General features: G+C 40.1%; 1 protein-coding gene across 32 annotated transcripts in view; it reads right to left on the bottom strand.

Annotated features, from left to right (window-relative positions):
• Positions 1-19182, bottom strand: part of DTNA (dystrobrevin alpha) — a 231979-nt gene that overhangs the window by 91962 nt on the left and 120835 nt on the right. For all 32 annotated transcript variants that reach the window (XR_010470553.1, XM_065053463.1, XM_065053466.1 and 29 more), the window contains 2 exons: positions 7866-7933; positions 2914-2994 (listed from right to left, as the gene is read on the bottom strand). Coding sequence is in view for 31 of the 32 variants with exons in the window: in XM_065053460.1 (XP_064909532.1) it covers positions 2914-2994; positions 7866-7933 (149 nt within the window). In the remaining variant the exon portion in view is untranslated. Of the gene's footprint in view, positions 1-2913; positions 2995-7865; positions 7934-19182 lie in introns of those variants that run through there.

Below are 19182 nucleotides of genomic sequence, written 5' to 3'. Positions count from 1 at the left end.
AGCTTTCCTAAAGTTTCACAGAATTATCAGAAAGACATATATTTGCAATTTTGAAGCCTCCCTCTTCTGAAAATGAAATAATCCCATGGAGCAATTAATTTGACTGATTGCATTAGCACTTGAAGTGCAACACATACGTAGTAGTATTCTGGCAAATGGTGGTAAACTGTCGCCTCCTCTGTAATCTTTGGTCAGATAGTTTAACCAGGTTAAGGAGATATGCTGCAAGAGAGAATGGCTCTTAGAATAAGAAAGCACCTTTGCCCACTGCACACTGCTTGTCTTCACCAGTAAAACCCAGCCAGCTGCTGAAGGTTCCAGCAAAACACCCTTTTGTAGCAAGAGAAGAATTCACAAAGGGAGGCGAGGAGATTAACCTGTGTGTCTGCATTCACAACAGCAGAAACAGTGCCCTGCTTGTGATAAGCACAGTGGCCTGTTAAATGATATCCCATGACCGTCTATGCTAACGGACACCTTTGGGTAAAAAAGATGGTGTTAATAAAACCCCTGCTCTGCTTTTCTTGGAACAGCCACTCTCTCTGCTTCCACCCTCATGCACCTTCAGCCTGGAGCCAAGAGCAGCTCCCTGAAATTTATTAAATCAGCTCCTCAAAAGAAGACCTTAAACACACTCTTTGCAAGCAATTTTCTCCTAGTAAGTCTGGGCCCGTGTGCCAGGGCAGGGCAGGAGAGCACAGCTGAAAGAAGACAAGTATGGCCTGAGTGACAGCAGGTGCTATGCACTGGGAGTGGAGCAGAACTGCCTTTGAGCTTTTTCTTTTTAGACTATCCCCTAAATGAAACAGCTCAGATGCAGCAGAAAGTTGTGGGTTTTTTTTTTCTCCATGTCTTTTTTTGTTTTTTTCCTCCTGAACTTACTCTTGGGTGATGAATAATGGAAATTTCTGTAGAAAAAAAAAAGTCATTGACATGAGCTGGACATCTGATATTAACCATTTTGGGGCAGTGTGCAGTTCAGTGGCTCTATGTTTAGAAGCTCTGCTTTGGACAGTCATTGCTTGAAAACACATCACATGAATGAATTACTTCTTTTCCCACTAATAAGAGAAAGCCACCTGGGAGAGCAGCAGTCTTCCAGAAAGAACCAAAAGAAAACTGTACTTGACAGTGAAAAGACTCGCAATTCAGCCCGCTCCAGATCAACACAAATTGTTTATTACATTGTACAGAACCTAATTCTTTGGAGGACATTTTTCTTTAAGTACCCTCCATTTTTTCCTTCGGAAGAGACTGATATAGTGTAACTCTTGATCTAAGATCAGCAAATCACTTCTCCAAGCAGAAGGCAAGCGCTGTTCTTGAGTGACTTGGCACAACCTGGCAAACTGAAAACTGAAGGGTACCTGTTTTGGTTCTCTGTGAAGAGAACCGATAGGTCCACAAAAGCAGATCACAGCTGATAAATAACAGGAATAAAGTTAGGATTAAAAAGCAGTATTTTTAGCCAGCCAGTCTCTCCCAACAATGAGGCTCCTGCACCCTTAGGCTTTTTCATTTGCTTTGTAAACGGTTATCAAAGCAATTAGTGTTATGACTTTGCTATCACTGTCAGCTTAATTGGATACTTTTGTCACCTCGAAGTATTCTATTCAGCTACCAGGAAAAAATGAAGCGAACATTTTAGCTTCTTAAACATAAAATTAAAAACAAACAGCTGAATGCAACATAATAGTGTCTTTCAACGCATTTTCTACTGAATGGGAGAAGCCGGCTGCTGGGCAGGTACTAAACCCCTCTTGGGCTTTGTGTCTGGCAGCCTGCTTATAATGTGATACTAATCTCTCCATTCATACTTCATATTTAAAAACATGACAAAAGTGCTGCAGAAGTGACTGAAAGGCTAGCTCCACAGCTAACAACCCCATAAATACTCTCCAAAGTCTTTTCCGCCACAGCTTGGCCTCTCCACTACGTTTGGAAAGCATAAGCTAAACATTTATGTAAGGTAGATACATATAGCCGCAAAACTAGGAACTCTCTCCCCGGCAGTTAATCTCTATCTGCAGTGAGCATTTTGCAAAGTACTTATCACTGTGCATTGCAAAAGTGTAGCCACACTGTCGTGCTAGTTTAGATGTGACGACTAAAACACTTGTTTTCTCTGCATTAGTTCTCTCCATACTGCTACTGCTGGCAAGGCTTCTCCTGGTTAGTTTTGGATTTTTTAACATGGTTTGGGAAGGTCTAGTAAAACACATAAATCAAACCCCGTCATTCTAAGTATTTTGGTTGGAGAAGAAAGGATACAATCCATTACAGATTTTATATGTATTTCCCTTTTAAAGTTCACAGCTTTTTTCATGCATGTGCTAACAGATACTGCAGCTGTAAAGGAAGAAAGACTGAATCTCAAAAGAAATGTTAAGAAAGTCACTAATCAAGAGGGAAACATTTTAAGAATGAAGCCTAGACAGAGGAAGACAGCCATGCAGAGATTATGAGCAAGATCACCCTCTTAGAAGAGACGTCTCTAGCCAGCCTGGCACAAAGGGGGGTGACTGACATTGCACGCACTTTGCTGCACCCCAAACAGACAAGGACTGGAACCACCACTTCTTCTCCATGGAGCTGCAATGAAAGCATTTCATTTGCAGGATCCTGCTGGAACTCCCAAATGTTATTTTATAAGAAAATCCAGTAATGTAGTTAACATACATATTAAATAAAGCTGTGGCCTGCATCATGACTCACCTTTATATGACTGAATCACTGGCATGTTTGAGACAAGTTCCTCATATAAAGAGGTTAATATTTAAAATCTGCCCAGGCACTCTGATTAGTGCCCTTTGCAATGTCGAATCAAACAGTCCCCATTTGTGAAGGGCAGACCAGGGAGTGCAGTGGAAAGGTAATAACAACAAGATGCGACAGAATCGCTGACATACTTACAGTTGCATTTCTTCTGAACAAATCTAAGCTTGCATGCTGTTCGGTAGGTGGACAAACGAATACGATCCAGATCCTGAGCCCCTAGTGGAAGAGAATAACAGCGATATTTGTATGGAATATGACCTGTGCGTGTCTTTGCTAGCGGGGGAGCCAGAGAACAGAGGACACATGAGCTGACTCTGTTTAATAATTTTCAAGGCTCTCTCCTTTGCAGGGAGAGTAGAGAAGGGTGAGGAGAAAAAAAGGGAATGGCAGGAGCTACAGTGTTAAAAGACTTTTATGAAGGAAGGCAAGGAATAGTCAGCCCACTGTGTCTGTCACTTTGAAGAGCAATCTGGTCAAGCTGCAGGCTAAAAGACACTCTGGCCAGGCTCCAACAGCAGGGAAAAGCCTCCATCTAATTTTAATGTTTAACAGCAAAGCTCATAACAAATATCTGTGGCTGACATGCCAGATCAGAACAAGGTATTGCCAGCAAACCAAATTAGAAACAATATCATGCCATAATGAAAAGACCGATAGCAGTCTGCAGAAGGGGACAAAAATACCGCAAAGTCTGTGAGGCCTTTCTCCATTTTGTGGAGGTACGTCCTCTGCAATGGAGACCTCAAAGGGTCAGGTCTCTGCTTCACACATGGCTTGGCCCCGGCTGCCCCAACTTAGCGATCTGGCAACATTTCCAAAGCAGCTGCCCAGGAGATGGCGATAAACCGACTGGTGATGACTCCACATCAAGTGCAGCAGAGAGGGACTGGGATGGGGGCAGAACCTGACACAGGGTCTTAGGCCTCCTGCTGCTGTGTGCTACTCATAACACCTCCCAAAACCTCTCAACATAGATGAGGAGGTTGTGATTTAAATCGTTCTCCTTGGCTGGTATGTCTTATATAAAGAAGTGTTGCCTCATAGCTACAATATGGCCTATGCAAGACTGCTTATTAATTTCACCACACATTTCATGGAAATATACTCAATTAAGTTTTTGCGCATTTGCTTTTGCACTGTAACAGGAGTAAAATCTGTTCTATTCACTTGGGCAAGGTACCAAGTTACAAAAAACAGAGTTTCTGAAGGAACTGTCTGCATGAAACATACCCAAAGAAGGCACAATCAGGCTGTAAGAGAAGCGTAGCGGAACATGGCCCTTTTCTGCTTTTACACATGCTTCCCAAATGCTTTAAGATTCACGTTAATAGGTTGGCCACTCAGCTGCCCTGTTGTCCATATGGCCATGTCAGCGCCATTCACCCTTAAGTAATCTGCCATGCTTTGGACCCAAATTTTTTGAATGTGCTCTGACCTCCCCTCTCCCCACACTCTGCTCTTTTTCTGACCGGACTCTCCCACACCATCTTCCCAGGGATTCCAGTTACTCCCTTTTGCCAGCTGGCTCTCTTAACAGAAAATGTTCCTGGGAGAAGCCACCCATAACTATGTAACACCATGTCTGGAAAGTTATTTTTTTATTTTTTTCATCATATGCTTTATTGTTAGATTACAGAGGTTTTTCTCTTGTCCATTAGTATCTCATTGACAGCTTTGGGAAAACTTCTTTACTGGTAAAAGGGAGGATAATGCTTGTAACACTAAGTCTTTTTTAATTGAATCAATGAGTAAAATGAATTTAGCTTTTTCCCCTCTTAGCTTTAGTGAAAGCTACTAATAAAAGCTTTCAGAGCTCCTTAATAAAACTTCAGCCTTTTAACAAGGTGTAAAGATCCAAAAACAAAGCGAGAGTCTGGCTCATTGAGCTTCCTAGGTTGCAGTATTAATCCTAAATAAGCAAATACGTAGGCCTTTTTTTTTCCCCTTTACTATTTACACACAAAGTGGATGGTATTAATTTGGTAGGATTTTGGGAGAAGGTGTTTTTGCCGATGAATCCCAATTTACTTTTACCACGATTCACATTTTGCTGCAGTCAGAGATCTATTTGTTAAATAACTTCTGTAGAAAAGTGACTTCACGTACATAGAGAGTCCTGATAAACAAGTGGAAAGATGTGCAGGAATGAGCACGGCAAACGAGACTGTGAATTTATAATCTGCCTACAGAATGGCCAGTGGCCTCTCCTTCCTTCTGCCCACTGGCAGCTTCACTCTGTTTCCTGTGCATATGCTCACCTCATGTAACACGCTGGCAGTCTGCAAAAACAACGAGATACATGGCACACTTTGGCTGCTGTTTTCTTGCTGGATAATACATGCTGGGAACACAACAGTGATGTACGTTTTGAACTCTCTTAATCCGTCTGGATTTACCTGAGCACGTCAGGTCAGACTAAGGGTAGTCTTGTGACAGGACATCCAGCAGTGCATTTTGAGGTATAAGACACAATTTAAGCTTTAAGTACAGGGGTCTATGGAAGATTATATTTATTAAAATGCTAATTCACAAAGGTTTGTAATTTGGAACTAGAAAGATGCCTGTTCTGAAGGAAAGGAAATTAAAAAGTCAAACTAAACTTCTTCAAATACAGGGAAAATCACATAGGGGCTCAAATCTAAAGTCAAGTCCATTTATGCTTCTTTTCAGAACAAGTTTCCTATTTAAAAAGGCAGGAAAACTTGGTTTTGTTTCGTTTTTTTGCTGTCTTGTGTAGTCTGGAACGTGACCCACTTTCTAAAAGTATTGTGGAGTTTCAATCACAGACTCGCAGATGTGAGTGCAAGAACCCAGAACACTGGCAAAGCCTCCATATTATGAATTTCTTTCCTCTAACATAAGCATATTGTGGAGTTTTTTTACAAGAAGCTTAACTTTGTTATAATGTTAAGAAGTTTCGCATGGCCCACAGTATGTAGGGTGTGTGGGGCAGGTTTTTTATTAAACATGGACTGTGTGGGCTTGCACACAGCTGAGGGCACCTGAATGCAAGGACAGAAGGACGAGCTTCTGTTTCAGTGAAGCATCACCCTTTATACACACAGGAATCCAAGGGACTCTCCAAATGCAAAATCGAGCGCTTTATATCAATCTGGACATTTCTTTGCCTAAAACATATATAGTTCTTCACAAAAGTTCAGTATTTTTGTCTCTTTTTACCTTGGTGGAACTCAGTTCTCTGTGTGCATGTGTAGTAGGAAGGGAAAGGGAAGCAGGCAAACAGAAAAGGGAAGCAAATGTGAGATAAATCAGCCACAAGTAAATATGGCAAAAATACTAAAATGTGAAAGAAAAAAAGAGTAGACAAAAACTATTTGTGTACAATATGGGAAAATAATCCCTCCTCCACCTCAACTGATGATTGTAAACTTTCCCAACACCCACTTAACTCCTCCAAAACAACCCAACAGCAAAACGGCCTTCAAAACTGCGGGAACAGACCGTAAATCCTCACAGCAAAGTTTTAAGGAATTATGTTCCGTTTTTTGAATATTTCAAACTAACTGAAGTTATTGGAAGTTGTGCTAATGACTTTAGCTGATAGAAGCTCAATAATTCTAATAATTCTAATAGTAATTATTAGAATTATATTATAAATATTATAATAGTAATTATTATTATAAGTATTATTATAATTGTAATAATTCTCTCAAGCCTTGTTTGATATTGAAATAGTTACAGGGCACAACAAACTACTGAACACAAGACCATTCTCCATAGGCCATGTGAACGAGAAGTCCTTAATTTGGAGAGCTCAGGAGTGCAGCCGTAGGGCATCTGGTCAGCCCTGGGCTCATCTCTGGGCAACAGTCCCCAGTGCATTTAATTTACCAGCACTGGCCTGACCTTTCAGTGTGCACAGCTGCTCAAGTCCCAGCAATGCCCATCTTAGTCTCCTCCAGAAGACAGCGGAGATGTTCTGTCACTTTTTACTATGTTGCAGGGGACAAATAATAGGAAGCTGAGTAATTACAGACAGAACTTAGGTGAACCTATTAACTGGGTGACAGTCTCAAACTTCATACCTAATAGAACTTCCTTGAGAAATGGTGGTTTGTTTCTAAGAGAAATAAGAGATGACAGTCAATAGAACTGCAGGAACAGTGCTAGTATAGTACATCCCTGCCATACTACTCTGCAGGGAACATAAAGCTTCACAACAAAGTGGGGTATGTAGTATATGAGTCCCTGCACTGTGTCTGGCTGGGATGGAGTTAATTTTCTTTATAGCAGCCTGCATGGTGATGTGTTTTGATTTGTGGCTCCAGAAGTGTTGATAACACACCGATGTTTTAGCTGTTGTTGAACAGCACTGGCACAGCATCCAGGCCTTTGTTTCCTACTCTGTGCCCCTCCAGAGAACTGGCTGAGGGACAGCAAGAGGGTGGGAGGGGGTACAGCTGGGACAGACGACCCCACCTGGCCAAAAGGGTAGTCCATTCCCTATAATGTCATGCCCAGCAATAAAACTGGGGTAGGGAAAGAAGGGGATGGGAAATTTTGTCTTCCAAGGTGGACATTGCTCAGAGACCGGCCGGGCATGGGTCTGCTTTTGGGAGGTGGTGAGTGACCATCTTTGCATTACTCGTTGTTTTTTGTTGTCGTTCGTGTCTTTTTCTTTGCTCTTTCCTTCACTTATTCAACTGTCTTTATAACGACTCATGAGTTTTATTGCTTTTGCTTTCCCTGTATTCTCTCCCATCCCACTGGGGGCTGGTTGGTTCTGTGAGTGCTCCGCAGGTGGATGGGGTAAACCCACTACAGACACCCCTCCTAAAAGATGTAGTCTTTTGGAGACCTCTATTCCTCGTCATTCCACCTGTGTATTGCAGCATTTGTGTCTCAAGAAGCTATTGATTAAAATAGTACAATCACAACATAGTACAATCTCTCCTGCCATTTGGTCAAATCAGCCCATTTTCCTGTACTCTTGGTCTCACAACATTAAACCACTTGTGAAATGGAGATATCAGTTACTTGAGGTGGAAAGCTTGCATAAATTCTCCTGACGCTGCATTGCAACTGGCTCAGTCTATCACAGCAAAACATTTCTAGGAAGTACTTACGCATTTCTGCAAACAGCTGCCTTCTTTCTGCCATGGTATTTCCTCTTTTCCCACAATCTTCAATCATTCTGGAAGACAAAATCGTGTGAAAATATTGAGTGTTGTTCCTAGACTGAACATACGTACATAAGCATCCATAATCGGTCCCTGAGAACCTTTGAGGCTGACTGGTGTTCCACATATACCCAACGCCTTTTGCCAGCCTCTCTGTGGGGCGGTTTGCGGAGAAGCTGGTCCCCAAATTGTCCTCCATTCCCCAGACTCTGCTTTCAAGCATTTATTTTCTCCCTCTCTCTCTCCCCCAAAGGCAATGTTCAGCTTTTCTGCTTGATGTAACTAACTGACTTACATAACACAAGCTCTGAAATTCATTTTAGGTTTTCTTAAATAAGGAATCTTCAGTTCGAATTATGTAAGCGAGAAGAAATCATAAAAGATTCGGATATTATTTTATGGTTTAGCAAATGTCTTTCTAGTCAATTTTGGGTGGAAGGAAACAGAAAAAAAATAACACAACAGCAACTAAATCTCCACAACATAATACCTTCTATTTACTCAAGCAAATACACTCCAAAAATTCATTCAAATTCAGGACAGTACATCTCCGATTAAATGAGTTCCAGTAAAAGGCTGAGAAGTTAGAATACATTTTCCTTCAGTTTTCAGATACAAAAATCTTCAGAATATTTTGAAGAGTGCTACTGCAGGATAGAGCATGGAGAAAAGCCACAGCTTCCTTCACAGCCAGCATTCAAACCATATAGCACTCAAACCACTAGAGCCTTCAGAGTAAAGATTAACATCTTTAGCAGCACTCAGAAAGTGAAACCAGCGGCAGCATCACCACTTCCTATGGGTTACTGCTCTGGCAAACCAATATCCTTTTCTCCCTGCCAGTCTGGCTAGGGCATCTGACCTGCATTGTAATCTACATTCTTATCTCAACTAGACTGCATAAAATAACATTGGACCACCTGGGATATAAAGGACATGCTTTGTAGAGGCCCGCAATTCAAAATATTCCACCGTATCCCATAGCAAACCCACATATGTATATAACAGGAAGCATAACAGTATTGGATGCTGAAGTCTATAATCACTGAAGGATTCAGCACAGAAAATCGGTTTCCTTTTATTTCTCACAGAATCACAGAATGTCAGGGATTGGAAGGGACCTCAAAAGATCATCCAGTCCAATCCCCCTGCTGGAGCAGGAACACCTAGAAGAGGCTACACAGGAATGTGTCCAGGCGGGTTTGAATGTCTCCAGAGGAGACTCTACAACCTCCCTGGGCAGCCTGTTCCAGTGTTCTGTCACCCTCACTGTGAAGAAGTTTCTTCTCATATTTAAGTGGAACCTCCTGTGTTCCAGTTTGCACCCCTTGCCCCTTGTCCTATCATTGGTTGTCACTGAGAAGAGTCGGGCTCCATTCTCGTGACACTCACCCTTTACATATTTATAAACATTAACGATGTCACCCCTCAGTCTCCTCTTCTCCAAGCCAAAGAGACCCAGCTCCCTCAGCTTTTCCTTATAAGGGAGATGCTCCACTCCCTTAATCATCTTTGTGACTCAGACAAAGAAAGGCAAGCACATAAAAGATGTTTTGTTGTGGTTTTGTTTGTAGTTTTTTTTTTTTTTTCTCCTTCAAAAATGCACTGTTCAAATGAAGCGCTGGTACATTATAACTGCCTTTTCCAAAGAGCATATTCAATCCTCAGGATATTGACAAAGGCTCCACTAAAGTGCTAGCTATGGTGTACACTTAATGATGTGAGCAGGAGTCCTACTAGGGAGCGGACAAAGGGTGAGGCTGCAGCCTGTTTGCAGGGGTACTCCAGTTCACCCTTATGCTCTCATTTGGCCAGGCCTGACACACATGTGTGTAGCACGGCATTAACCCCGAGCTAACACATTCCACCTCTCTGCAGAGATACCAGCTTTTAGTGTAGCGCCCCACAGAAGTGGCCACACTGCCGCTGATCTGGGGGTAGCTGGTGTTTTGCCTGCTTAGAGGTGTCAGGGAAGGCTCACACCCACCTGCAAAACAGGATACACCAACCTGCACCCTAACTGGACAGTAAGTAGTATTGTAATATCTGTTGTACCTGGATCAGCCTTAAATCTCTGTCCATAAAAGATGAAAAAACTACGTAAGCCCACTAACCTCAGCTTGAGTTCCCCACTCCGTTCTGTTTCTAACCAAACTGGAGACAAATTTGCCAGGGTAAACGACCAGATCATGTAAGACATGTGTGTTAATAAAGCCCTTTGAAAAGATAGTGTCTTTTGCCTAATAGAGCGGTTGAGTGAATATTTCAGAGCAAATACAAATTTAGATTAACTTTTATTATTTGTGGTTCACAGGCCATCATAATTTTCTCTGACTTCTGCATTCAGAATTATCCTACAAACAATGTGCAACTGGTTTTCAGACTACATACTGTTCACATTAATAGACTGAGATTGGGTTACTTTGATTTTGGCACATAGATTACATCATCCTCTCTAAGTTTCTTGATATTAATACAATTTACACTTAAATCTTACAGATTTTTCTCCGTTTATTAATTGGCTGTTTTCATTCCACCAATGCTCTCTAACATATGTGAAATAACCATTTGTCTCACAGTGATCGCTGCAAACTTAATCAAAAACAAAAGAGGTGCAAGTTTATTCTCCCTTCTCATACCGCCTCTTGGATAAAAATATTCCTTAGCTACTGCTTTTAAATATCTACAGCACATCCACTGGAACATGGCTCACCTGTGACCTTATTCATCACGTTGAAGAACTTTCCCAGTCAAAATTAATTTTAAAAAGGTATTTTTCAAATAATGCAAATTGTGGAGCAAGTTCTCTGCTTCCTTCAGAAGCCCATTTCTAAAGTGTCTTTCATTAACGGGTTTTCCCTTTTGTGCAATTCATCTTCCCCTTACTTTTATTGATGTTTATATCTCTTTATATAAAATGTTCCCTGGACCTGATCATCATTTTTCAGAATGTCCCATTATCTACTGAAAGTCAATCACCCTCTTCACTGCTTGGGCTTATGGGGATTACCAGGCCTGACAAATAACTTTATATTTATACACACACAACTCAGACTTCCTTGGAGATGGAAGAAACTTTGTATTTATATATTTAAGACTCTCACTGCACTAGATATTTTGCAGATTTTACAATAGCCTTCATCCCAAATGACAATCCTAAAATCTTCTGCAATGGGATATATTCCATTAAGCTAATGAGAACACCAGCAGTGGCAGTATTTTCAGAGAGGTATCTTCTATCCCTCCTTCACATCTTTTCCTGATACAAGAAAAATGGCACATGGTGCTCATCAATATTGCTATTTTTGAGTTGCCATTGATAAGAATTCACTCAACTGCGTCTTCCAAGCTTCTTGTATGCATTTTTAATTCTAGCATGTGCTACAGCCCAGGCTCAACTAATGCCATGGGTCATGGGTGTTGGGCATCTCCCTTTTCAGCCTTGTTCACCTTGATCCAGCTCACAGGTACAGAGCTCAGCTCTTTAACTCAGATTACAGAGACTCAAGCTTTGAGCCTGGGATGCTCTTGTTCAGTCCCTGGGGCTGCCCATGAGCAGAACTGACTACACTCATGTTCCAGTATTTCTCATTTTGCTTACAACACGTGTCAAGTCACAAAAAAGAAAAAGTACAATTTGTTCTACAGGGGAACAGCAGAAATCACAAAGTGAACTTTAATGTACTTTACAAACAGAATAAATTATCAGAGACATCATTTTGAAAAATATTAATTGATGTACACTCTTCACATAGTAGGGTTTAGATTACATTTGTCTTCTATTGATTCCTTCAGCTATCTTTTTCCCTTCACTTTTCTCCCCAGGAATTAGCTCCTCCACTGCAGGGGGCGAGAACACTTACTGTGCATCTAATTAAAATTCTTGTCACGGGCTAATTAGTAAGGTACTAATTAGCAAGGTATTAAGGCTTCAATCCATTACAGACATTCCAGAGCAGAAATCATTCCAAGCATAAGGTTTCCAGCCTCTGAAAAACATACCATTAATGCTTCATTTCTACAAGTGTTTCAAGCTGAAAACTTTTATGATATTAGTAGTCCTTGCAGAAAAATAATAAAGAAATAATTTAGTTTGATTTGAACTCTTTTGATTACAATTTCATCTTCATGCTTACCATGCATCAGAAGCATAGTTGGTCTATTTTTTAATATATTTGTTTATAAAATCTAGGAGGGTATATCATATAATATACATAGGGCAAGAACTAAATGTCTCATTTTTCTTTCCTTTCCTGTTGTGCTGCTTTGACTTATGAGCTCTATGCACGGTAAAAGCACTGCCTGCCACAATTAAATCATTAGCTTCCAAAAAACCATCAAAAGAAGTAATTGCCTCTATACCTGGAGAAGTAGCTCCCCTCTGGAGAGTTCCATACACTCCCCCAGAGACTGTAAAAGATTCCCAACCTGGCACACACACATACACACAGTTTGACGGCTCTGAGAAAAGCCATCCCATTAACACTTCCACAAATCCCCATCCCGTTCATGTGTGATGGATGAAGTGTCTCAGGGAGGTGGGAAGTGCACCAGCGAGGAAAATTGTTTGCTAAAATCCATTAACTGTGGCACAAAAAATTTCACAGAATCACAGAATCATTTTGGTTGGAAAAGACCTTTCAGATTATTGAGTCTAACCGTTAACCTAGCACCGCCAAGTCCACCACTAAACCATGTCCCTAAGAACATCAACTATATGTCTTTTAAACCCCTCTAGAGATGGTGACTCTATCACTTTCCTGGGCAGCCTGTTCCACTGCTTCACAACCCTTTCTGTGAAGAATTTTTTCCTAATATCCAATCTGAACCTCCCCTGGTGCAACTTGAGGCCATTTCCTCTCATCCTATCACTTGTTAGCTGGCAGAAGAGACCAACCCCCTCCATGCTACAACCTGCTTTCAGGCAGTTGCAGACAGTGATAAGGTCTCCCCTCAGCCTCCTTTTCTCCAGGCTGAACAGCCCCTGCTCCTTCAGCCGCTGAAAAAAGAGGCTCTGAATCCTGACCGGTGACACTTCTGATGGTCTTTCAGGCTGGAAAAAAGTTGTTCTTTTCCACTGCAGCATGCAGAGAGGAAAAAGAGAAACGCTTGTCTCTGCCTGAGTCTTATCCAGTCATGCTTGTTTTGACTCTGAAGCGCTTGGGAGCATTCTGGGATGCAACCTCTAGCTGGAAGGTCTGCTCCAGAAGAGTAGTGAAACCCATAGTGAGCACCTCGAGATCACTTTTGGAAAGAGCACCGTTGTTTGGTAGAAAATATCGACCAGGCTCAAGCATCCTTCATTCTGAGCAGTCTCTATTTCCCTAGTGAGGAAATCTTCAACTTCCATGAAATGTCAAATGTTAGATATACGCTTTGGTGTCTTTGGGAATTGGAAGCATCAGGATGCAGAAAAAATGTGCTGGTTTCTCAGTGGCCCTTTTTCATGCTGTTGACAAATCAGATGCTATTTTCTATGCAACTGGTCAATAGTTAGAGCCAGCTTTGAGCAGACAACAGTAACATTTTTCAGCTGCACAGGCTTCTTGTCTGCCATTGCTCGGTGCACTTTTATCAAAATGCCCTCCGTACATAACAAACTGCTATTCCTTTTCAGGGTTTACCTGCATCGGAAATTTTGATTTATGAAAATGAAAGAGCCTGCTGAGGTCTAAGCTTACAGTGACTTCATGAAGAATTCAAAAGCTGTATTAACAGGTAGGTTTGGAGTGCTGTGCAAGCAGGATTCACTGCAATATGAGAGAGATTTTCCACAGATTTTTAACTCGCATCACATTTTCTCAAAATTCAGCTGTGGTAGGTGGATGCTGCTCAGTTAACTAGAGCAGAGTTACAGCTGCTTATTTCAAAGTGAATTTAGACTGGAGAACAGAGAGTTAAAAGTGACTGCCAACTAAAACCGTATTTGCAAAGTCACCAACCTCAGCAATCCTTGAAGTTAGTAACGAGAATCACGAAAGGCCATTTCAGAGCCCTCTTCCCCTTAATGGATTTATTGGTGCCTTATGAATGGCTTGTTCCACATCTTTTAATGAAGCAGGTCCATAATAGGTCTCCCTCTGCTTTACATTCCAGGACTAATCTTTAGCACTATCATAAAATTGTTCAATGCTCTTTCCTGAGGCAAGGTATAATTGCATTGCACTTACAGTGCTTGTTTGCATTTTATCTAGATGAGCATTTACAGTAAAGGAAGAAAATAAAAGCTGTTGCTAAGCTCACCTCCAACATGTATGTCTGCCTCTTATGTTTGTTATATTTTGCAATTTTAATATTACAAAAAAATTGAAATTCTCACTTGATTTATTTCTTTAGTGAAATTTGTCTCTTGTTTTTAGGAAAGAATTTTCCAGCAGATTTTTCATCAGTTGCCCTTTTGTGAGCTTCGTATCCTTAGTAGAAAACTGTCAAAAATGCCTAAAAAGGCACTCACTGCAACTCATTTTCATAATGCTCAGCCTTCAAGGAAGTCTGAATGCTATGCAAATCTCATCTGTGAGGTCTGAAAAACAAACTGCGAAGAGGTTCATCACTGAAGAAAGAAAGGGCAATTTGAAGACAGAAAACATGAGAGTCAACATAGACTAATTTCATATTTAATACTGTACAGAACCAGAACTTTGACAGAGGATGCTGTGACTGTTTGGCTTCAGGGAACAAAGGAACCGTCAGTCATCTTCCACGTGCACTGGGCATTATCAAGTTTAGGAATTTAAACTGCTAGTAAACTGGGCCAAAATATATCCCAAAACCATTGTTTTCCTGCTTTTTTATGGGTGCTTATAGAGTACAATTTTCAGCTTTTCTGTGCGACACAAAGGAGGACTTCTCTTGTATCACACAGAATTCAAATATGAAAGACATTTTAAAGAAATAGTACTTGAGACTGACAATATATATGTGAAACTTTAAGAACTGTCTTAAAAGAGTAGCTTAGATATCTTTTTCCAACCACACTGTTTAAGAATCAGCCTTCCTGGCACTACAAGAAACTAGTCTACTGAATGAAACACGGAAAGAAAACGAACGTTCAGTGCTTCAGATATGTTTTCACCCTTTGAGAGTACAAAATTATCCAATAAAGTCATTTAGGTCAGCTCCAAAAAACTTATCTCCCATGCATCATTGCCATCACTACTGATAAGCAGTACTGATAAAGGGTAGGGATTGATTTTAGCTAACTGGTACAGATTTAAATACAGCTTTTCAAAGTCCTATTCAAATGCTATCTTAAAATAATATTTCATCTAAATTTTATTAAATATTTTGTAACAAATAAAGCAGATATTGATTTCCTTTACACTCACGCATGATGTTTCAGAGCATTAGATCAGCTGAGGGGTAATTAGAAACAACCTCCGCTAACAATCCTTCTTTTGTGTTACATTCAAAACACATTCCAGAAACAGAAGAAAACCCCAAAACTCAGACACAAAAGCTGATGATACAGAATCTGCTTGTCTGACGTATTAATTTTTTTAATGGAGTTTTTCCACTCCCTCATCATGGAGCTGGATTTCACCCAAACGCTAGTTTTTCCTTAGTTTTTTTAAAAACTATTTTTCTGAAAAGCAGGATCAATAAAGCATTGATCACCTTTAAACACTCAAATTTGCAACTCTACTTCTTTCAGTTGGTTAAGCAAGGCATAATTCATAGGGAAAACTGTAATGAAACTCAAGGGATAAGGATTTATCACAGGAAGCACGTAATTGATACTCTGATACTTTGGTACCCTGGTCTTCTCTGAGGTCTTTTTATTTGCCATTGTAGAGACACAAAGGAGGCTGCAGGATTTCACACATAATTAAACTCTTACTTAGTCAAAGGGACTTTTCAGTTCTTCTTGTGCTGCCATAATTAAACCCAAATTCATTTGAGTAAGCTGTCAGTGATACAACTGTGTTGGGAAGCATTGCCTGGATTCTGCCAATTTTAATAATACAAGTTGTCAGTTTCTGTAAATAGGGATTTGATGATTATTTTCTGTAGGGCAGTAGGTACTTTCATCTCCTCAGAATTATAAAAACATCTAAATAAACCAAATGGTAGCTGTGGGAGAAGATACATTCCTAGGCAGTTGAAATTATTGAGCTCCTTTGCGTGTACCGTGAAAATCTTTCACTAAAATTAAGTATTGTTGGGTAGTCAAGCAAATCAGTTAATAGATAGGCTGCCGGCTTTTGTCACCTTACCTGATCAAAAGTTTTGGAATCCAAACAATTAACTGAATAGCGACTGATTCAGAGAAGTTTTAAAAACCCTTATCAATTAAGAAGACTTTTCCATTATTCAACTGACAACCAAGAAGATTTTTTTTTCATCTTTATGCCTGAAATGGGCCCCTTTGGCCTTTTTCCTCTTCTTAATTTTCTGAAATATTACAACAAATAGATTCATGGAAAAGTGGTCTAAATTATATATAAACAACACAGCTAAAAGAAGAACCTTTAAGAACCTTTCCATGAAAATCCAAGCCTCTCCAGATCAAAATGAGGAAAAGGTGGGGAAGAAATTCCAAAGGAAAGAATGATGAGGCACTGATGAAATTGTTCACATATATTCTTTCATAGTGGTAGCTGTAAGTTTGTCTTGAAGTTCAGGGAAAGTGGGCACTAGGACAGAAGAAAGGCACTAGGATGGGAATTAACAAATTCATGAGCAGATTTGGATTAAGTATACATTCTGAGACAAAAAAAAGCTTTGATTACCGAGTCTGTACAAATCTCATGCAGAGAGAAATCAGATTCTTAATGCAAGTATGAGCAGCCTACAGGCTGATCTAATTAATATCCGAAGAACGCACTTTTAGCAATTAACCATTGTCAGGGAAAAAGGAAATGTGAGATTTTCTCTTTTTGACTTGGCCATATTCCTTCTATGAGTGTCCTGATGACTTGGGTAAAAGTGATACAAGTTGATCATTTCAGTGGCTCCATTCAGCTGAAGATTCCTTTAAAGCAGACACCAACCTGTCCTTTTACTTCTCTTTTCAAGTACCAGGTCACACTGAAGGATACACATCTAAGTCTCTAAGTTTGTGGTGGGAAAACAAGTTTCAAGTGCATTGTTAACATGATTTCACTTGGCTGCCTTGGCCATAATAGTTTAGTCCTCAAGATACCCAGTTAAGATACTAACTATCCCAAAGCAGAATGATTAAAAGCACTCTCATTCCATAACTGCCTACCTGCATACCCATGAATAACCACACAAGCAGTACAGCAATACAGTCGCTACATCCAACAGAAATGGAACAGGTAGGCTGGCCCTACCATGTGATATCAGAAGAAACAGCAGGAAAAAAAATAAATCTAAGCAATGAGATGTCCAGATTTGTAAAAATTTAAGTGACATTACAGGCCAATACAAACATTTTTGAGTCTTCTAATGGTGAATGCATAGGAAAAGCAAACTCAGATGGGCTCCAGTTCAACAAAAGCTTTCGTTTATCTGTCCTTATTCTGCAAAGCCTTTACACGCACACACCGAACTCCAAGCGTATGCTCGAATTCCATTGTGCTGACTGAGTACTTAGCTGAAGAGCAATGGACTTCTGAACCAAGCTCAAAGGGCTTTCTGTTTAGTCCCTAATAAATGTCAAAGAAAAAGGACAGCCTACAAGCAGTAGTATATAAAAGGGAATGTACTTGGAAATGGCACTTCAAGGAGGAGCCAGAATATCTCCCAACACAATATAAGCTTTAGTCATGTGCAGAGATGTATCTAATAGAGAACACACCTCCTCTGCATGTGATGTGGAAGTTTATAGAGTATTGAGGTCACCTGGAAAACAAAAGGAATTAAAGAATTGAAGAGAAGGGTGTAAGAAACACAAGAATCTTCCCCCCTTTCATCCTTCTCCTCTTCATTATTTGGATGGATGCTGAGATGCTACTCAGGTCACTTTTCTAAAAGTAAACTGTGAAGACAACTACATTTTATGTCCGTTCATACATCACTGGTTATTCCTGAAGTATCCCTCCTCAGGAGGTTAGTCTGTTACAAAAACATCTTCGATGCAAATGCATTCTGTCTTTGCCTCCCATTGCTGGACTATTCTCATATGATATTACCATACTCTTTCGCGTTAGTCTAGTTAATTAACTAGAGTGATTAATAATGTGCAACTGTTTTTTTAGGAGCAGGAATTTTTGCAAAATTATCTATTTAATAAATACTAAGTTAGGCATCTTGTGGTCTCACTAAAACATCAACATGTCAGACACAAGGCTGTGGAGGGCTGTAATAACTTAAAACAATTCAGGAAAAAACAGACACTTGTTTCAACAGGTAAAGGACGACAGGAAATGAAAGAAAATGCAAACAAACAAAAATGGACAGCTTGATAAGCTCTATTGGCTAGTTTATTTTCTCAAATAAAAACCCTAATATAACAAATTACTTTAAACCTAATTAAAATCTGACATTATTTTATCAGGCATAACCATTATTACAATAGCATACAGAAGAAAATGAAATACAATATAATTACGTAGCAAATAGTCTCATACACTAAACCAGAACAGCAAACTAATGCCTGAAATATTGAATGCAAAGATAATGGCTGGTGATGCTTGTAAATGGACTCGGTAGAAAGAGGGTGCACATGATTCACTGATCCTGTTCCTTCCTCTTGGACACACACGTTACCTCTAACACTGGTTGGACCCTGCTAAACTTGAGTTACTGTTATACACACAAAATATACTTGAAGAGGAACATTTTTAATAAAACAATATTAATTATAATGGGAAAGAACATTTAGGTTATAAAAATCTCTCCAATGCAGCATAAACTTTTCAGCTGTTAGAAATATGCTTGTAAGCAGACATTCATCTGGAGAAGTTTCAGTGTCCTGAATTCACCTTTCCCACGGCAAGGAGGGAGTGTGAAGAAAGCCAAGGGGAGCAGGGGAAAGCCCAGAAGCAGCTCAGCTAATCAGACCGGCACCTATGGCTGCAAAATTTCCTGATGTGCTTTGAAATCCCCAAGTGATTGTTAGAAGAGATTCTTCTTCATGTAAAATGAAGTACATAGCTTCTTAGACAAACTCATCTAAGGGTAGTCAAGACGGAAGACAGGCTCCTACCAAGAATTGCTCTACAATGTACAGAATGCATCAACTTTTGCAGAAAAATGGCTTTTGTAACATTAATGACAGGTTACAAGAGGTGCCAAAACAGTCAACGCACACTCACACAGCACTTTATGTCTGCATGTGTTTCTGTCATGTTCCACC

This window comes from Columba livia, chromosome 2 (assembly GCF_036013475.1).
Source record: "Columba livia isolate bColLiv1 breed racing homer chromosome 2, bColLiv1.pat.W.v2, whole genome shotgun sequence".
Lineage (NCBI taxonomy): Eukaryota > Metazoa > Chordata > Aves > Columbiformes > Columbidae > Columba > Columba livia.
This window is presented reverse-complemented; position numbering and strand designations above follow the sequence as displayed.